The 20,612-nt window shown below is 35.4% G+C and overlaps 1 protein-coding gene across 6 annotated transcripts; it reads right to left on the minus strand.

The window, feature by feature from the left end:
• Nucleotides 1-262: 262 nt before the first annotated feature.
• Nucleotides 263-20,409, minus strand: LOC110696508 (phospholipase SGR2-like). 6 transcript variants are annotated; one of them, XM_021873811.1, is made up of 21 exons: nucleotides 19,792-20,408; nucleotides 18,957-19,057; nucleotides 18,162-18,335; nucleotides 16,634-16,789; nucleotides 15,145-15,216; nucleotides 14,917-15,069; nucleotides 14,335-14,385; nucleotides 13,313-13,483; nucleotides 11,579-11,728; nucleotides 10,801-10,866; nucleotides 10,103-10,690; nucleotides 9,931-10,009; nucleotides 9,689-9,810; nucleotides 9,510-9,582; nucleotides 8,216-8,318; nucleotides 7,154-7,247; nucleotides 7,001-7,063; nucleotides 3,520-3,565; nucleotides 3,112-3,212; nucleotides 931-977; nucleotides 263-828 (listed from the first exon to the last, which is right to left on the minus strand). In XM_021873811.1, the coding sequence occupies exons 1-21, from the start codon at nucleotides 20,033-20,035 to the stop codon at nucleotides 600-602; spliced, it is 2,883 nt and encodes a 960-aa protein (XP_021729503.1). In that variant the 5' UTR covers nucleotides 20,036-20,408; the 3' UTR covers nucleotides 263-599. The 6 variants fall into 6 exon arrangements, 5 of the variants coding, with proteins under 5 accessions (XP_021729503.1, XP_021729505.1, XP_021729507.1 ...); XM_021873813.1 differs by having other exon boundaries at nucleotides 18,957-19,065; nucleotides 19,792-19,877; XM_021873815.1 differs by having other exon boundaries at nucleotides 18,957-19,068; nucleotides 19,792-19,876.
• Between the last annotated feature and the right edge of the window lie 203 nt (nucleotides 20,410-20,612).

Raw genomic sequence — 20,612 nt, forward strand, 5'->3', positions numbered from 1 at the left:
AATAATCAGACTTCCAAGGGGAAAAAAAAAACCGAGAACAAGTTTTAAAGTGTTTGAAGAGTTTTTACAAAGTTGAATGTCAATCTTCACGTAGAACTTGTAGGGAAGGTAAGCTTCTTCATCGATGGTAAGAAAACTTCAATGCAAATTACCGCTGTAGAGTTGCAGACTTCAATGTGACTAAAAGGTGGTGATAATTAAAGAAGGAACCATTCGGTGGATACGGGAGAGTGCTGATCGATGTAGAGAAACACAACACAAATATATCAGCTGTTGATTATGCTCATTGATCCGAAAATTTTCAGCCATACATAGACCATACATAGAATACAAGCATAATTAAGTGGCTGTACATGGAATATACAAGACGTGTTAATTTATCGTTCTGAAATTCTGGACATAATACATCTATCGGCTACATAAATTTGTTTTTATGTACAAAGGATACTCGAGTACACAGCATTGACCAACAGGAACAACACTAGAATACTATAGTCCTATGTCCAGTTATAGTGTTCAAACCCTATAGTTGTCACACAGAGAGAATCTATACTCCTAATGTAATCTTGGTCAGAGTTTTCAGTTCTACATAGCTAACTCTACCGCACTGTATTGGTTTTCTTGGGTGATTTTTTTATCAGATTGCTGCTAGAGAATGTTAATGGCAATTCTTCTTCAGCAATGTCTTTTGTATCCGGCAATCTATTAGACACACTGTCATTTTTTGTTTTGCTTCTCTGATGCTTTGGTTGATCAGGGTATTCAGGAATGTCTCGGTATAAATGATTCAACACAAAGAGTGCAGTATCATGGTCGCGCCAATAGTTTCTGCACATATAACAGAATATATGTAAGGCAGTTAGACTGATAAATAAAACATGCACAAATCTCATAACATGCTGCATTTAATACTAGTGATTGGAAACATACGTGTGTGCTCCAATAGCTGATATATATGAATGCTGAAAAGTTTTATCCTACAATATTCATAAGAAAATCCAGTCAAAAGCATGAAATGCAATAAACAGTCCAAAAAGGGGTAATTACAATAAACTAAATTTAAGACCAAGAAGGAAGTTCGGTTAAAACAATCCTAAGGTTCCCAACTATAACCAACATGCGCAAAATAATCACTTATACTACAAACTATTCACTACTTTGGAATATTCTGAAAATTTGTAAGCTCTCTGAAAAAGACCTCCCTGAAATATTCAGAGTTGTATAAATGTAAAATCCATAAAACTATGTTAATACTTAAATTACTAAAACTACAAAGTACATACTTTAGTATTAAAATATATCTAAAGCACAAAATTTGTCTAGCTGGACACTACTATTCCAGTGTTTTTTTTTTTTTTTTTTTTTGAGGGGGAGGGGGGCAACATTTCTAGGTCAGATTACTTTGCACACATCAGCACTAGTACACATTCAATAAAAAGCATGAAACAAGAATGTTTACAATTAGTAATAGCAACAAGCCATTACAGAAACTCTAAACTCAAAAGCCAAGATTCATATATGCATTTAGAGCAAAATTCTTTGAGTTCTAGAGATTTCACTTTAAGGTTGGTGATAAGGAATAACTATAAGCGCATATAAGTGCTATTTTGCTAACATATATGATGGCATTGTTGAAATTAAGTTAAAGTTTGTCACGGTGGAAGGGATTTTGGGGGTAAATATGATGGCAAAAAGTACCACTACGTGCATAATAGTACACAAAAAGTACTATTAAGACAACTTATACTTTAATGGTGCATTATACATGCATAATAGTTCAAATAATTGTACCACTGTAGAAAAACATCAAACGAAAAAAAAAAAGAAAAAAAAAAAAAAACCCAAAAATGTCCTCCTATATACATGCTTAATAAATAGGTGCTATGCGCCTATATGCACTCGGTGATAAGAGCTGCTCTATTCCGAATTCAAGGGGGTAGAGATATGCTATTCTCGCAAGTGTCCACTTTTTGAAATTACCTTCATCTCACAATATCCCCCTGTAGGACTACACCACTGAGATTTTTTTCCTCAAGGAATCCTTACAACTTCCATATTAAGAGAGGCTGATGAAAGGAAGGTGGATTAATTTGTTTCAACTTTACTCCAATATAAAAGGTCAACTGGATGCCGACATCTTAGGGTTTTCACTTGTAAATGTTTCAGAATACCTGTCATATCAGCAGCAAATGTTGATCCTTAACTCTTGGCAAATTCATTTGGAAAACCAAATGTATCACAAACTTGATGCAAATGACTGAACCACGATTTCCAATAAACCAACACCAAAACTTGAAAAAGAACATTTTTGGGCTTTATCTTTAACAATGTATTTGTATGAGGAAATTGAAAGGGAGTGGAGAGCAGTCCATTAAACAATATTTGGAAAAAAAATGAACATAGGTTGGGGAATGGAATTGACAAGATCTATTTCCTTCCCATTTTGATAACCCAAAGCTTTCCAATGACAGAAAATCTGGAAGGAATATACAAGTCCACACTTTACTTCTCCTATTTTTTCCATGGTTGATAACTAAACACATTGTAAAAGTGAGTGCTCTGCAATTTGCTAGCTGTACGAGTAAGGAGCCTCTTTTCATATTGATCTATCTAATTCAGTTTGTTTTCAAAGGGTGCCCCATCCCCAATATTAGTTAATTTTCATTTGACTTAAATTTATACATATTTTGTCAGCTACAGAAGATTAAACCATATAAAATTAGTTTGTGTTTACTATAATTTGATCTTTCACGTAAGATCGTACAAATAGAAATTCATGAACCAAGTATTGCCAGATCACTAACTACGGATAAAGTGCTTCTCCCAAGCCCATTATGGGTTTTCAATTATGTTTCCCAAGAGAACAATGAATGGAAAATATCACCCCCCCTTCAAAGAATCCTTAAAATCTACTCGTATTCAGATATTCTAACTTTAGCATAACAACATTTTTCTTAACAAAAACCACTATCGTCCACCCAAAACCAAGATACTATCACATCCCTTATTGCATTCCCCACAAGTTGCAATATTAAGCAATGAAACTGATCATGTGACCAAAAACTTTAAAAAGCAAAGATGAAGAGGAGCTGAAGTGTTCAGTACGCAGACCTGAAGGACATGATCGATTCGTCCATCTTCACTCCCAGTTAATCTCTCCATCATATAAGAACCATAAGATCGCACTTCCTCATTGACATCCTCCACCTCTTCTGCAATATATCCAATAGTTACAGAAAGAAAAGCAGCAATTGGAGGAACAATTTTTTAAAAATTATGAGGCTCCCCTTTATTTAATAGTCCAACCAGAGCAATTTTATATGCACAACAGCTAGTAAATTGTGCGTGGCAGAGCCAAGGGTAAATCTTTGACTATGTGGTTGCACTTTGTGAACTAATGTGAAAAAAAAAAAAAAAAAAAAAAAAAAAAAAAAAAAATCCTTACCGGTTGTGCAATGAATATCCTCATCCAACCGGCAAGGAAGGCCTATATTAAGAAAATAGAAAATCTGCAATTACCTTCGAGCCTGTCCTTCTTTGATTGACAAACTGTAAGCACCTGAACCTGCCAAAACAATTATACTTCTGTAAATCCCATTCCTTTCCAAAAACAGTACTCAGATACAAGGATGCATACAATTAAATAATTCAATCACATACAATGGGTTAACAAATGCGGGTAAGTGAATTCCTCCAGGAAACAAAAGATTTGGATTTTGCAATAAAAGAAATCATTACACAGAAAGACTGCAAGACTAAACTGATCTCTTTCAAGAAATTTGACTGAAATTGGGCTACAAAGATCACGCAAGATTGGAGGAAGAGCACCTTGGTCCCGGTTTATAAAAACAAAGGAGACGATCAAGATTGTTCTGACTCGAGGCATCAAGCTTATGAGCCACACAATGAAGTTGTGGGAAAGAGTGATTGAACATAGGTTGAGGGCATGCACAAGCATTTCGGATAACCAATTTGGTTTTATTCCTAGGAGATATACTATGGAAGCAATCCATTTGATAAGACAAATGATGGAATTTTATAGGATAAAGAAGAAGGATCTTCATATGGTCTTTATTGATTTAGAAAAGGCATGTGACAAAGTGCCAAGAGAGGTAATTTGGTGGGCAATGTTGAAGAAAGGTATCCCACGAAGGTACGTGAACCTGGTTAAGGATATGAATCAGAATGTGTCAACCAATGTGAGGACATGTGGAAGGTTGACAAAAGATTTCCCTATTACAACTGGATTGCATCAAGGGTCAACATTAAGCCCTTTTCTTTTAGCAACGGTTCTAGATGAAATAACTAGACCAATTCAAGATGAGGTTTCATGGTGTATGTTGTTAGCAGATGATATCGTTTTAGTGGATGAAACTAAAGATGGGGTTAATGCCAAGTTGGAGCAATGGAGGCAAAGGTTGGAATATAGAGGGTTTAAGTTAAGTTGGAGTAAGACTGAATATTTGGTATGCCGCTTTTGTACTTAGAGGGGGACAAACAATGATGTAGTGAGTTTGGATGGAAAGGACTTGACGATGAGTGAATCTTTTAAATATATTGGGTTGATCATCCAGAAAAATGGGGACATTAATCAAGATGTGGCCCACAGGATTAAGTCGGGGTGGCTTAAATGGAGAGCGGCCACGGGAGTGTTATGTGACCGAAGCATTCCCTACCAGTTAAAGGGAAAACTCTACACGACGGCCATAAGACCAGTGTTGCTTTATGCTACAGAATGTTGGGTTCTAAGAAGGAACACATTAAAAAGATGAAAGTTACGGAAATGCGCGTGTTAAGGTGGATCTGCGGGAACACCTAAGATATAGAATATGAGGTTATTCGCAAGAAAGTTGGTGTGGCAGGCATTGCACACGAACTAAGGAAAAATCGTCTGCGTTGGTTTAGGCATGTAAGACAGAGACCCGAGGGTGCACCGGTACGAAGAGTGGAAGAGTGGGACCATGGAGGGGTTAAATGAGGGAGAGGGAGACCGAAAATGACTTGGTTGGAAGGATTTAGGAAGGATATGGATTTGCATGAGAATGAGACATTGGATCGTAAAGGACGGAGGAGGAAGATTTTTGTCGATGAGTACACGGAATAATCAAATTTAGTTCATGTAGCAGACCCCACTTATGAGATGAAGGCTTTGATAGATTGATCACACGGAAAGACTGCAGGACTAAACTGATCGCTTTCAAGAAATTTGACTGAAATAGGGGATCACCAACATTAACGAAAGTGATATGAGAACTGGAGCTATTCATAAACTAGGAATGTGCAATGATCCTAATTTGATAAGTTATTATAGAAGGAAGTAAAAGGGAATTACTGGTAATTATTAATGAAGAGGCAATTATGAGCTTATGCAAAAAGATAGGAAGTTTACTGAATTTCAGGAGAATTTATTATGCAGTGTGTTATGTTGTAATCCCACTTATGGAATTAAGGCTTTGATTGATATTGATTGATTGTGTTATGTTGTAATGCTTTCTGTTAGGCTCTATGTAATAATAAAAGGAGACATGTAGTAAGAAAGGGAAACAGAAATTTGTCGTAAGAGAAACTCATCGGGACAGATGTCCACCTCTTGAATGTGGGAAGTTTTAATTAATTACACAGATTAGTTAATACAAACTATTGCTTGCCTATATTCAGTATTCATACGATTAAGTACCAGAATTACTAGGGATTCCTAGAAGAATGACTTCCGCTTTCTCTAATTTCTAAAAGACAGCTTAGGTACAGGAACATCATCACGAGTTAACTCAAGCCTTTCTATAACATAAACGATTTTTAATAAATATTTTCTACTAACTTTCCGCAAAAAGTCAATTTGTCACATACTAGTATATTTTAAAACATACCACAATATCCGTTATACTTGAAGATATAATCCATTATTAAAGCCATTTTATATTGCTATAATAAAGTTCACATATAACAAATCATCAAATTCACAGTTTAGTCACTATAAATATTAAGAATTAAAAACCTCTCTTTTCCTAAAAAAAATAAAATAGAATAAAAAAATAGAAAATAGAAAAATATTAAAATCATGAAAAAATAAAATAGACAAAAATACTGAAGGTCTAGAGAGATCGAGAGGACAAAAGAATCATGCTGTTGTGGTTGTGCTGCTTCCAAAGGGACATATTGCTAAATTGGGCATGAATTAGCAATCAGGAGGGCTTTAAACCATTTACAGTTCTTTTTAAAGAAGGTATCCAGGTAAATATTAATTATATATGAAAAAATGTATATAATGCGGTATTTTGGTAATTTAGCTGAATATGTAAGGGCATGTTGGGAAATTCATTAAGAGCAAAAAAAATGGTTGAACATTTACAAGTAGATTTAGCATTTTTGAAACCAATGTTGTACTTTCATACAAAAATATTAAACTTTTGACACCAATGCTGTACATAAAAATTGAAACGGAAAGTTCACACTATTTTGCAAGCATGTCATTGATATATACAAATATGTGTGTATCAATTTCATTTAGGAATTTCTCCTTTTAAATTATCATCCTCGAAATTCCATTCTTTAATTTGATATTTTTGTCAAACTGATCAATCAATCTCAACCTTGACACAAACCCAAAGCTATTAACAAAGGGTTTATCAAATTAACTATGTGCCAGTTCAGTTCAGGTTTTCCTCAGGTAATTTTTCATCAGTTCTGTACATAAGCAATGGACCTTGATCCTCCTTTCTCTTATCTGGTTGCAAACTTGGACGAGAATAGGGGGTGCTTATAGAAGATAAATATCAAACTTATGAGCAGAAGTATTGACTAGTGCTCATCTCTAAAATGTGAGAACATCATAGCAGAGCATTAGTGCAATACAACAAAATAAGAGCATTCACCTTGACGTTGATCTCAGTTAGCGTGTAATTTACCAATTACCATTCACCTAGTGATTATAGAAACTAGAATTGTTGGCAACACAAAGATAAGAGCACAAGACAATACTACAGGCCATAGTAGAACTCACCTTGACAGAATTTAGATGTTTCACAAATGACTCAGATCTTGCAGCAAAATCTTCAGCAAATTCCTGCAATTCATAGCATAATCCAGAAATAGTGAGAAAGTCGGGAAAAGGAATGGCAATTGAAGTGGTTATAATGCTTTCTGAAAGCCACACCTGAAGTCCAATATGCAATCGTTTGCCTCCTTTGTGATAGGGGATTATGACAGGGCGTTTGCTGATATATTCTTTACAAACCAGAGGTTCTATTCTGAGATAAGACCCAAAAATAGTAGTTTTTATATCATATAAACAAATGAGCAATTACGAGCATTACATGCAGAATAAATGCAAGTATTAACTAATATCACTAATAATTTTCAAATTAGCTTTTACAAAGCCACAAATCTGTCAGAGATTATCCCGGTCAATAAAAAGCGAGAGAGCAACATGGTCACAGTAACCAATGAGCACTCAAGTCAGTCTGGCACTCTGACCATTGGTCCTTTTCTCCAAAGAAATAAGATGAAACCTCTTTAACTTTCTTACCACCTCTTGCTCTTACCATGAAAAGATAGTGGTTCGTAAAACGTAACCAATGAGCTAAAAATCAAGTGAGCATCTGCTGGTTCTTAGTCTTTTGTGGGGTGGAAGGTTCCAGCATACAAAGATAATAAAAATGAGAATCATCAATGGCAGTGAATGGAATGCCATTAGAATTGACCGATTTTATACATAGAGGTGAAGTTAAGCTGTCAAACATGAAGTTTCTTAATTTGCTCTCAATCCTGATTCAGATCTATAAGCTCAAAATAAAAATTTGATCAGCTGGCAATGAAATTCTGACTACTATTACTCGTAGATATATTGCCTCTTCCTAGAATCTAACAATATTAAAATTACAAGTAAACAACAATCAGCCTACAAGCCATATGGACATCAACAGATTTCTAATCGGATCATTTGATGGGTACAAATTTCTTACAATAAACATCCTATCCAAACAACAATTCATTCTCCAAACCCTCCATGTCTTCTTTTTGTCTCTCCCATCCCTTTGCCCTCCTTTCCACATTCAAGTCGTAACCCTTTTTCAGTGCGTACTCATGCCACATCCAGAATTGAAACAGATTTTACAGCCTATAACTAGCGTTGTATCAAAACCAGTAAACAATGAATTTCAACACGTCTGAGTAGCAGTCTAATACATAAAAAGTGTAATAATAAGGTGGAGATTACCTATATGCCACAGGATCAAAAGGGTGAAAGATGTTGAACATCTGCTGACAAGCAGGCATCTCTTCATTTATATTCTCCTCCCCCCAGTATTCTCTCCCTTCACCTACAAGAGCAGAAATCACGATACATAAAACTGGGAAACCCTAAAAATGCAATGAAAACAGAGAATATATCAAAGTAATTGCAGTTCCAAGGAGGATAAAAATGTATGCAACCCCATCCTATACAACAAAGGCTGATGCTCCCCAAAGTAAAGCATAAAATAACCCAAAATAAGCACTGAAAAAAAAAAAAAAAAAAAAAAAAAAAAAAAGATAGTTAAAATTTTGTATAGTTACGTTAGTAATCTCTTCACCTCATTTTCCCTTATATTACTGGCCTTGAACTTATTTTATCTTATTATCAGTACAATTCAACCCGTATCTTATTTGACCTTATTATTAAGTCTTGTTAGACCTTATTGGAAAGATTAACCCTTATCTTATGGTATCAAAACTTATCAATCCTTATCTTAATTGAGCTTATTAAATCTTATCTGAACTTATTTGTTAGCCCTTATCTCATCTTATATGAACAATAAGGCCTTTGATAAGAGAACATAAGGTAAGAAGAACAAAGCAGAAGTTAAGAATGTTTTGATGAAGCACTAAATACTTTATACATAACATTTATCCACAGCCAATAATAAATCCTTATGAAGAGCAAACAGTAAATAAGTAATAAAATTAAAATTATAAATACCCATGTTAGTATGATGTAGTCACTCTCTTTAGTCTTTACCCTTCTTAATTTGCACAGTACAGAATTCTGACTTAGAAAATACTAAAACAACATCATGAGACAATCTCAATGGTCTGAAATTAACATTAACTAAAAATGTCACTGAAAATCAAATACAGGAGTTTAACATAGCATTAAACTAAACAGCAACCCAACATAATCTAAACAGAAAATTTCTTTGTTTTTCAAAATATATTGGTCTTTAGTGCTCATAAATCAGCTAAAAGAATCTTTTGGTGGAAGAGGAATTTCTATAATCATTGCTGTATCAGACAGGATTTGTACCCATTACCTACATTTTTAAAAATTTATAATAGCAAAACGGAAAAGTAAAAGAAAAGGTCTACAATAAAGGAGAAGATCAACCACCTGTATACAACATCAACTACTAGATAAACAAAAAAGGAAATACTATTCTCTGATGAGTGGAAAGTATAGATTATTAGGGAAAAACACCATCCGCATAAGTTTAAAAGCACAAATTTAGAATAATCCAAAGACGTTTAAGACATACCAATTCCAATGCGGACATTTCGAATGGAAAGAAAGACACCAAGAGGGGACCCAGCTGCAAAGAATGTATGTACCTGTTGCATAGCAAACATGTTTGAATTTGAAAGGACTGCACTAAAGATCTTACAGATGGGAATACGAGAATACAATAAACGAATGGTATTAACAGTTTTAAATTACCTTGAATTCAAGCTTGGTGTACTTGATAAAAGGTTTATAACTCGTGGATAGATCGTTTTGACTGGTCAAAATCTTTTTGGATTCATCTTGATTTGAGGTGCCTGGATGAACTTCATGACTCCCTGCATAAGAAAAAATGCATAACATAGAATAAAAGACACGGACTAAGACACATCAATGCAGAGGATGTATAAGAAGAAAAGAACTGAATACGGTGCAAATAAAGAAAGATCATTGATCACCTTCCAAAGACCTGCTACTAGTATCATTACAACCAAGTTGAGCTTCCAATTGTGCAACACGTGCTTTTAAAAACTCAACCTGTAGCGATAGAGAGAAAAGGTTAAAAAAAATCAATTAAAATATGGAAGCTGAATTATGAAACGATCAGGCAGAAGATACATTCCCTCGCACCTCTGACTTGAGATCTTGAATAGTCTTGTGTTCATCACTAGTATCTGACGTTTGCAGAGGTTCGGCTACATTTTCTGAAGCATCAGGGTTCACGAGATTATCCAAATTGGTATTTGCCTCCAAGTTTTCAGTGGTGTCACAATTGACATCACAGGCTTCACTCAAGGTTCCATTTTCTTCTGGACACACATCGCTAGGACTGCAAAGGTGATCCTGACCATCTTCTGCTGAAGATTTAGTGCCAGCTTGCATTTCACTCACTTTCAGCGTAGAACTTTCATCTCTAATAGTGAAGGAAGTTGGACTAATATCAGAAACTAGACAGTCTTCAGAGTCAACATTTTCAAGCAAAGACGGAACATGATGTCCTCCTGACTTGTCTTCATTTGAAGTTTCCTGAAAAGTTCTAGTACCATCATCCATGGAGTTGACTTCAGAGGGCATTTTAGAAATATTTTCCGCTGTCTCGTCTTCTTTATCATGCTTTGTATACATAAATTCCATTGGAAATGGGGAGGACAAATTCTCTTGGTGGCAGAGAATATCATATGAGAGAACACTTCCCAAGGAATGACCATACAAGGAAACCTACAAAATTTATCATGCATTTTTAGCATAACTTTTTGCAGAACAAATTAGTTTTGGAAAGTAGTGCAAGTCAGGCCAGAGTAAGAAAGTAAAATTCACAGCAGTTCTACCTTTCCGTCATACCCTGGATTCCTCTTCAGAAACTTCAAATATAAACGATTCAGTTGGTTTGAAACCTGTGAAAGGACAATGGACCATCTATATCATCCATCAAACTGACTCCAATCTAAGTATGACCCACAGTTAGGAATAAGGTCACAGAGACATTAATTCCAGGAGGAAAAAACAAAAAGCAAGTTCAATGCAGCACAGAATTAAATATGTATAACTCAAGCATACACTAGCCAGCAACAAGAGATTCAAATCTAACTAAAATAGAATAGATCATCATGAGTACAAGAAAATGTCAGCTACAATAGACATAGATTTTACAAACCAGCACAACTCCAAACTTCAAATATGGAAGATAAAAATAATTTCAAAATATAACATTTGGTTACCAATCTCATCATTCAATTACCTTTAAAAAAAAAGGACATACATGTGACAATAGCTATAGTTCTCTACCCTCTCTGCTATTTTCTGGGAGGTAGATGATTAACAAGAGAGACATCAAAAATGGAGGGAGTACTAAACACTTGGATTGATATCTAAAAATTTGTTTACAACATGACCAAGTACTTGAAATATGGATATGCATTATCAAACTTCCAAAAGAAATCCATCAAATATTCTTTAAAGGCAGTGCATTCGTGACATGAAAACCACATGCTAAACGTATACTCTTCCTTACAAGAGCAAACATATATATATTGACTCGTAAATAATATTACCCTAGCCAAAGAAGCACAGAATCAATAAAGAGCTCCAAGAGTAATGTTATAATACCGAGTCAATAATCTCCTGGCAATAGATGGGGCTCATGTAGTACAACACATCATGAACAGTCGCACTTAGCGTAGTGCGCAAACCTCGTACACCATCTAATGTAATTTTCTCCACAGCAGATTCTCCGCTGAGCTTCAAACCCTTTCTCCACTGAAATAGACAAAAGCCAAGTATGCAAATTTCATTTAGCTAAGACCCACTTATCAAAATTATAATCTTTGCAGGCAAGAAAAGTATTCTAACTAATATGCAAGTAACAAACAATGCAACTACAGAGCACAGCTCAAAGCTAAGCTATTTTTGTCACAAGTCTCACAAGGAAATCCCATTAGAAACCACAGCTGCATGCATCACAAATAATAATAGAGAAGTGATTTGGCTATTCCATCCCATGGTCTTCCTACAAGTTAATATTTGAACAAAGAGAAGCAATTTGATTCCATCCCCAAAAAATCAAAGCTGCAAGTATACCATTTTACATGTATTCCTAGTCTAGTTGAAACAATATTTTGACACTTCCATGTTGCGACACTGAAGAGGATTGAGAAAAGCTAAGGTCTAAAATAACTTATCTCAAAACTTGACAAGAGGATTGAAGCTATGGGGAGTTAGACGCAAAAATAGTGGTAGGTTATTAATGGGAGCTTATAGATATAAATTCATGAACCATCAAAGCTTGTGACAACCAGGGTGCATTAAAAATGTAAAAGGGTATGGTTAACTTAAAAGGGGTACTTTTAACCTACTAACTTTTATATAATATTATAAATTTTATATATAGATCTTACTGTTTTGCTTAAAATGAGGAGTAATTAATTGAGCCTCCCTTCTCGCTACTGCTTTTGAAAATCTCACGGAACAAACTTCACAAAACTTATTTGAATTGGGTTCCAAACAACAGGAGAGAGAGACAAAAGAAGCAGATAGAAATTGGATATACAAGCAGTCACTGCCACATCACAACAGCAAGAGACAACGAGCAGCAGGCGACGACAGCATAAAATGCAACACCAGCAGGAGCACCAGAAGCAATAGGGGCAGATGAGTGCTGCGACAGCAAGGACAGAGAGTAGTTGCAGAAGATGGAAAATGAAACAATAAAGGGAAGATAGAATGATGAAAAATGATGTCAAGAGGAAAAAAGCCAAACAAATAAAGGATATATAATTTCACAAAAACCTGAACGCAAAACACAAGCCATTTGCCAGGAAGCTAAAGCCATTTGAATAATTTCTAATTGCATTTAGGAAAATATTAAAAATATTTTTTTAAAAAAAACAATGTTTAGGGTATGCAAAAATACAATATTTAGGGTATGCACATGCATACCATCCGCAATACATTGTAGATATCCTGCCCACATGCAAGGGAAGGCCACCTGAATGGGGAGAAATGACTCAGACCTACAGCCATGAGTAAGAGAGAAAGAGGAGGGGAGGGAGGGGGGGGGGAGGGGAGAGGCCGAGAAAGATAGAGGCGCCTATAAGGGCAGTTGAGTTGTTTAATGTGACATATGACATTATTACAATTATGTGTATGATACAACTTACACCAATGTAAACAAGTATTATATATATACGTATACTGATTAACACCAGAAAGTATAATTGAATCGTTCGCCATCCTCCCCACCCCAAATCCATGATAAAAAATCAAAAATAAAGATTAACAGAAAGAAGCACAATGAGTAAAACATAATAAGAACATACAAACACCTGATGATTAAACCCTTACTTGGCATGGAATAAAGAGGACTCTCTGAATGCCACGCTGATATGATGTCAGGTGTTTTTCAGCTAAACTTGAGGTGATATGGCGATAAGTTGCCACATCGTCAACCAGATTAGATTTCTCCAGTCTTTGACCAATGCCGTGAACCATAAAAACTAGATGGCGAACCGGAACCTAAAAATACAATAACAATAACAATAACAATGAAAAACAAATCCATATAACCAAAATCACATGTCACCAAGCTGGGAGAAAAGAGGGGGGGAGGGGGGGAATAAAAAATGATCAAGAGCCGAGTGAAAAACTGTTCAAAATAAATACTGTACAGAAACAATGTTAAGATGAAGACTAAATAAGTATTCCCAATAAAGATGAATGACGTGTATGAATCTAAGAACATGTAAGTGTATCATGTAGCCGTCTCCCCTCTTTTCTTCTGATTCCATAGCTGCTATAACAGAAGTGCTTGGCTACTGGACATGCAAGAGCATAAACTTACTTTCCCAGGTCAAGAGAACAAGCTAATCTAAAAAAAATTTCCAGAATATAGTCATGATGGCCTATAAGCTTAATTTAAAAGGCACAGAGCAGAACATGGCAGCAACTGTTCCTGGGTTACATAAGACACAAAAGAAAAGATGACAGCAGAAGTGCATTGTTTGAGGATAGAGGCACTATCCGCTTGGCAGCCTATATTTAGAAGATGAAGTAACCAAATGGCAGGGGCATTTTGATGGTGTCAGAAATTTATATACTCAAAAGATTTCTTTACAAGATCTAATCATCTAACAACTTTTACATTGTATTTAAGTCATAGTGCAAAACTTTAGCAATCAGGCCTTTTGTAGAACACCACCAAAAAAAGCCTTCAGTTGCTACCTTGCTATAGTATTTTAAACATCACACTCCATTAAGGCATCCATATAATAGAGTACCATATCTAAGATAGAGTACAAGTTAGACCTCTTTCTACATTGTCTTTCTGTTTCATGGTGGGGGGGTAATAGAAGTAAAAAGGCATGTACCTCAGAACAATAGTCATCCATCTCTTCCTCTTTTTGCTGACGCAACTCATCCTACAATAAACAATGAAATCTTAAAAACCAAGAGGTTCATATGAACATCTACAGAGAGCTGCCCTCAACTGCCCAATATCACAGAAAACAAAACTAGGGTTTTAACATCTTGGGTGTGATCACGATTGCAGTAATGAACAGCAGTTAAAATCAAAACCACTTTGGAAGGCAATGCAGATGACTTGCAGCTTGTGGCCTAGTATCACTGTCACATTAAGCTCAAAAACATTTACAAAGCTGATATACACAGATCAATCATTTGCTATTGCTCCATCACCAACATTATGTTATAAGCCGACTACATAATCATAATTATCAACAAATTGATTAAGACAATTTGAAAATCAATTTGCAAGTCAACAATTGTCTACATTACTATATACAAGATTCTAGTGAATCGATAATTAGGTTAAGGAAGCTTTCGGAGACAGTAAGTTGATTAGAAGGATGTCAGTTTTAGCAACTCTAAGCATAAGGTTTTTCTAAAATTAAAAGATATAAGGGGGGAGGGGGGGTTCTATAATATGGAACCTGTGTTGGTTTTGGAGATGGAGATGCAGCATATCCTCGTCTTAGCTTCACACCATTTCCTCCAAAATTGATGATAGTGGAAAAGCCTGAAGCATCGACATTCAGCCACGCCTCCCACGTGTCATCCTCTCCAGTAAAGAGGGCATGCAGTCCCTGCACATCAACAAGAAATAATTAAATTTGAGTTCAGAAGTAAGAAACACTTCTCCACTCAAGACAATATCATACTGGGGTATAGCCTTGTAATTCAACACGAGCTGCAAAAAGTCCAGATGGTTGAAATGTCCTCCGATGCCAAACCTAGAAAGGAAAATCAACCATATCAAAATTGTCAAATCACTATAATTAAGTAATTCAACCAAACACTAGGATAACAAATTCAGTCAATCATTCCTATCTTGAAGAGAATTTTTGAAAATGTATTAAAGAATGATGAAGATGTAAATATAGGCTTCGATACCACGGTATTACCACCCTTTTATATGCACAGAAATAGAAATCGCTAGACATTTCCTCAATAGCTCACAAAGAAAGCAACTCATTTCAGTAATCGAATTTATAACAAAACAAAGCTACCTCTATAGGCACTAGGGCAGTGTCCAAAGAAAAAAGAGTAGATTAAGAAGAAAAAAAAATAGATTTAGCCCCGAATTACGATTTGACTAATATATATTGTTTAATGGAGATTGGTTCAGGTGAACCTATTCTTTTGCATGATACTTATAGCTATTGACACAACATATTGAAGAGTAAATCTTCAAAGAAACAAAAAATATATATACTTCCTCACCTCTTTTTTTATTACAACGTTGAGGTTTTCACACTTAGTGACACACATTTTATACCTTTAATATCGTTAACTATACTTTTGTAAAATTTATAAAAAGTTAATCATTTGAAAGTATAAATCGAGAAGAATCTAACTAAGACTCCACATGACTATGTTAATCCTAACATATACAACACAAAAGACTGCCAAAGGAGTAGGTGTGAATAGTGTAAAATCTCCAATGTTGTGATTAAAAAGAACAGAAGAGTATATTAAAAAAAAAAAAAAATTAAAAACCAAAATACCCAATTAATACACTATCTATAACAAAAGGCACTCATATCCTAATGAGCCAATTTGTATAACAGAAATTATATTGCTAACTAGTGACTACTCTATACTGGTTGGATTAGCAATCTGCCTTGATAAACCAATAAGCTATGAGCTTTGAGTAAGAACCTGGTCATGAGACATGCTAAACGGTCTCGATAGCTAATTAAACATATTTTACAAGTAATTGTTATCCACAAAAAACTTCCAAGAAACAGCTCCAGCCTAACACTTTTCTAAAAGCGGGAAGCTGTTTCAAATATTTATCAAATATTCAATTCATTCAACAAATAGAGTAAAGCACAAGGGCAAGCACTGATGTACAACACAAATTAAATATCCAAGTAAGCAACGAATATTACTTAGATTTTATGTTAGTCCTCCCCAAATATTTAAAGCTTCATGCACTTTTAACTAGCAACCAATTGCAGAACTTGCTAAGATAAGAATTTGCTAAGATAAATAATCTTTCACTGGAAAAGACATTACATTCCATATCAACACCAAAGCTTGAAGACAACAAACAGAGGATATCAAAGAATCAGAAACCTTTTAAGAAAATACTAAAAAAAAAAAAAAAAAGGGTTTTATCCAGAACAGGATAGTTTTCCAGATTACCTGTCTCCGATATGCAAACTCCAACTGCTCAGCAACATCTTCCCGAAGAGGAAGCCAATCAAGTCCTCCACTTTGTGCAAACCAATGACCTCTTAGAACGCGCCGATTCTCACCATTCCAGTACACTGGAAAGCAATGCCGTTTCACCAGATCCACCTGAGGTAATTAGCACATCCAAGGGTGACCAAGAATCAAGTTTATTAACCAAAGAATCAAAGTGTGCTCAAATCGCAAAGAAATCCCTCAATATTCATCAAAAACTGACAGGAATTTGATGAGATTTCATGAAGAACTCCTTAATCCAGTTAATGTCAGAAAACACACACACACACCCCACTACATGTGTGTATATATAGTCTTTATTTGGAAAGATAAAATCCAGTGGACTGCCCCCCTCGAAAAACTTAAACCCACAAGGCACAGGCCTGTAATAAAATTAATCTAATATCATCAATACTGTCCAAATCTTCCTTCCTTCCCTTAAATTTTGAGTCGCACTTCAAGGACAAATAATTAGTTAGATCTTTCTTGTATACATCACTCATAAGCTATAGAATCTTCTTATGGCATCTTTGTTACACAAAGTAGGTAGTCAATAATAGGTGACCAGCATGATACTTCCCAAAAAACTATTCAAACTCCAAAGCTCCATAGAATCTATAACACTTCATTCCTATCAGAGGTCATTACCCTCTCCACATGTGACCCCAAAACTATCTCAGCTGCTTGGTTCAACAACAAAAGCTCATCAGAAAAATGAACACTTAACTAGATGAAAAGGCTAGGTACAAGTAATGTGGATGGAGATAGAGAATCTCAAGGACATAAGGAATAGAGAATATCAAGGGCACATAAGGAATAAAGAATCTCAAGGGCACACAAGATGTGCAGTTAATGAAATACACCAGTAAACAAATAAGCGCCGTACCAGGTGAGGTGAACTAGTATCGACAATGACCAAGTGACAAACAAAGTTGATCACAAGCAGAGCCTTTTATCATCTCATGATAATCAAAAAGAGCCCAAAAAAATGAAAAAGAGTTTCTTCTCAACATTTTTGTCAGAAACTGACAAGAATATAATAACATTTCATGCAGGTCGATTAGTCCCAGTTAATGTCAGGACACACACACACACATGCATGTATGTATGTATGTATGTATGTATGTATGTATGTATATGGTTTTTTAAGATGAAATTTAGTGGGCTGCCACCTCCTCAAAGGGCTCGCACCAACAGAGCACAGGCCCATAAAAAATCAATCAAATTTCATTAATACTGTCCCAATCTCCCGTACTTCATAAAATTCAACTTCTCCATCTTTTTGTTTTGAGAATTAGCCACTACTTATTCATTCTTCTATGCTGTAGAAGATATACTGGACGGGAAAATAGAAAGAATCACATTTAGGTTATAATCCAGGATATTATACTCTTAACAAGTACCCAAATCACAGAACCAGCTACATAGCAGAGAGCATACTTTACAGTTGATCCATTCATGCACATAGAACTGAAGAAGCTAATACCTCATAGAGACCACCTTTCACAGGGACTCCAACTCTCTCTTCCTCCACAACATATAATTCAGATGTTAGAGGATTTTTTTGTAGATCTACAGTAGTTGAACCAGTCTGTCCTTTCGGGCCTTCACTGCATTCTGCATATTCCCTCCACCAATAGGACAGCAACTCTTCTTCTCTCTGTTGCCAACAAAAAAAAAAAAAAAAAAAAAAGAAAATAAAGAGGATATTTTTTAGGAAAGCAGATATTATATGCAAAAGTTGTGAGCCAAAGGAGTAAAGGCAACTATGGCATCAGAGTACAGCAATATGAACAGCATTGTAACCCAGCAGAAGTTTGAAAGAAATGATTTGTGACATCAGAAAAGAAAATTCACTCTAAATGGTTGCTGTGCGACTTGAGCCACATGTTATATAATGATATAGTATTTTCTTTTCCTTGAATTTATAGACTACTTGGCCTGAGACTCTGAAATGTGAGTTCATGCCTCCTAATCTTCATAGTTGACACAGCTGGGAGTAATCATAGTCCATACTCCATACAACATATGGGCCTTTCTACCTTCATTAATATTCTGTCATCAGTACAATTGTTTTTTTTTTTTTTTTTTTTTTTTTTTTTTGATGGGCAGTACAATTATTACCAACACAAATTATTTCTTACCGGAGTCCCAAAAGAAGTTACGGCTCCTGGGGTGCATTACATCACATAGAATTGACAAACATAAAAGGTTGATATTCGACATCAAATAATAAATTTGAAGGCATTCGGTCATCTACTTAAGTTTACAGGCACCTCACCTGCAAGAAAGCAGCCTCTATCGCTAGTGAATCTCTCATACCGAAGCGAAAATACTCTCCTTTACCAACAACCTCCACACGTGGAATCGAGGCAGCCAACTCTGTCCAACTACTACCCATCAGAAGCAATGTCACCGTAGCAAAACCTTGGATTTAAAAAGCATACAAATGCGAACTGGAATCTAAAAGCAAAGTCACTGGTTCTAGCTTTAACAGATACAACATGAATGATAATTGAGAACCTTGTACATTTCATAAATACATACACAGCTACCAAACGACAACATAACATCACCAAACTATGATCTTATACACATCATATATAATATTTTCACAACATTCAAATTGTGTCCATCCGACACCCTGGTGTAAACTTACACCCTCTCACATTATCCTCTCCATTCGCTCGCTCCCCCACATGAACTTGACACAGGGGAGAATGTGCCGGTCTAAAAGTTTACACCAAGATGGAAAATGAGACAATCTTAGGTATGTGAAAGTGATATTCTACACCCGGGATCTCCATTAATGAACTTATACTACGATCAAATCTATCAACTTTAATTCATAAATTACATACATCTTGTCCATATTGTTCAAATGTTATGCACATTCACTTCATATAATATTAAATTAATACTACCTGGGCAACAAAATTTGTCATATAGTTAATAGATTATGAACATACCATATGTTCTCATAATATAAACATTTATATGATCATTTGACACAACAATACATCCTATATTTATAATACAACAATTGGTGCTTAAACCATATGAAACATGATTAATAACAGCTTGTAATAAAATTATTGATCAAAGAAAATACTCACGATTTAGACCCAAAGGAACTTTGCAAAAGTACCACCTAACATCACCCCCATCAGAAGGGCTTCTAGTTTGGGCAAGATACTTCCGTCTACCTTCGAATTGCTCGATTTCATCTGCTAATCTTCGAATATTCGATGGCGTATTCTTGAGCAAAGCAGGATCAGTCTCAGCTTCTTCTTCAACAACACTAGCATCTGAAATTGATTCTTTTCGTTCAATTTTAGCAACCCCATCATCACCCATCATCCAATTGTGTTGTATTTTGCCCCGAGCTTCCAAAATGAATACGAAGAATGAATTCCGAAAAAACTAAAAGTACCCAGTTGAAATTGAGTGGATTGGAGAAAAACCCAGAATTGAAATGGGGTGAAGAAGTAAGGGAGAAAGGTAGAAGTAAGAGAGAGAAAGGAGTGAAGAGGAGAGAGAAAGTGAGAAAGATGAATGAGATTGCGCTCCGTGGAATTCCGGGAAGGAATATTCAGTGCCAGAAACCAAATCGCTAGGTGGTTCTAGCGGTGTAACAATTTTATTTTTGGCAAAGGCAAACTAATTTTTTTATTTTTTTGGGTAAGTTTTTCAGTTTTTGGTTAACAGGTTTTTTTTGTTTGACAAATTATAATTTGTTGTGAAATAAACAGAATAAATAGTGTGTGGCCTAGGCGATGTCCTAGGTTGCTAGTTTGTGTACTTTTTTAATTTGTTAATTATGTTCGACTGTTTGTATAGTTAGTGTGTGGTCCGGCGTTGTCTCGAGTATCACTTTTGTATTTATATTGCCTCTAAATAACTTAATAAATGAAAGGAATATATAATAGTATGTGAA

This window comes from Chenopodium quinoa, unplaced genomic scaffold (genome assembly GCF_001683475.1).
Source record: "Chenopodium quinoa cultivar QQ74 unplaced genomic scaffold, ASM168347v1, whole genome shotgun sequence".
Classification (NCBI taxonomy): Eukaryota; Viridiplantae; Streptophyta; class Magnoliopsida; order Caryophyllales; family Amaranthaceae; genus Chenopodium; species Chenopodium quinoa.

Bases quoted from the DNA above. Each gene is read 5' to 3' on its own strand.
- LOC110696508 (XM_021873811.1), bottom strand. From the start codon at position 20,035: ATGATGGGTGATGATGGGGTTGCTAAAATTGAACGAAAAGAATCAATT. The intron at 13,484-14,334 runs GTACATGCCTTT...TTGTATTTTTAG, and splicing joins TGGATGACTATTGTTCTGAG to GTTCCGGTTCGCCATCTAGT. The intron at 10,010-10,102 runs GTGCGAGGGAAT...CTATCGCTACAG, and splicing joins TTCAAGATCTCAAGTCAGAG to GTTGAGTTTTTAAAAGCACG.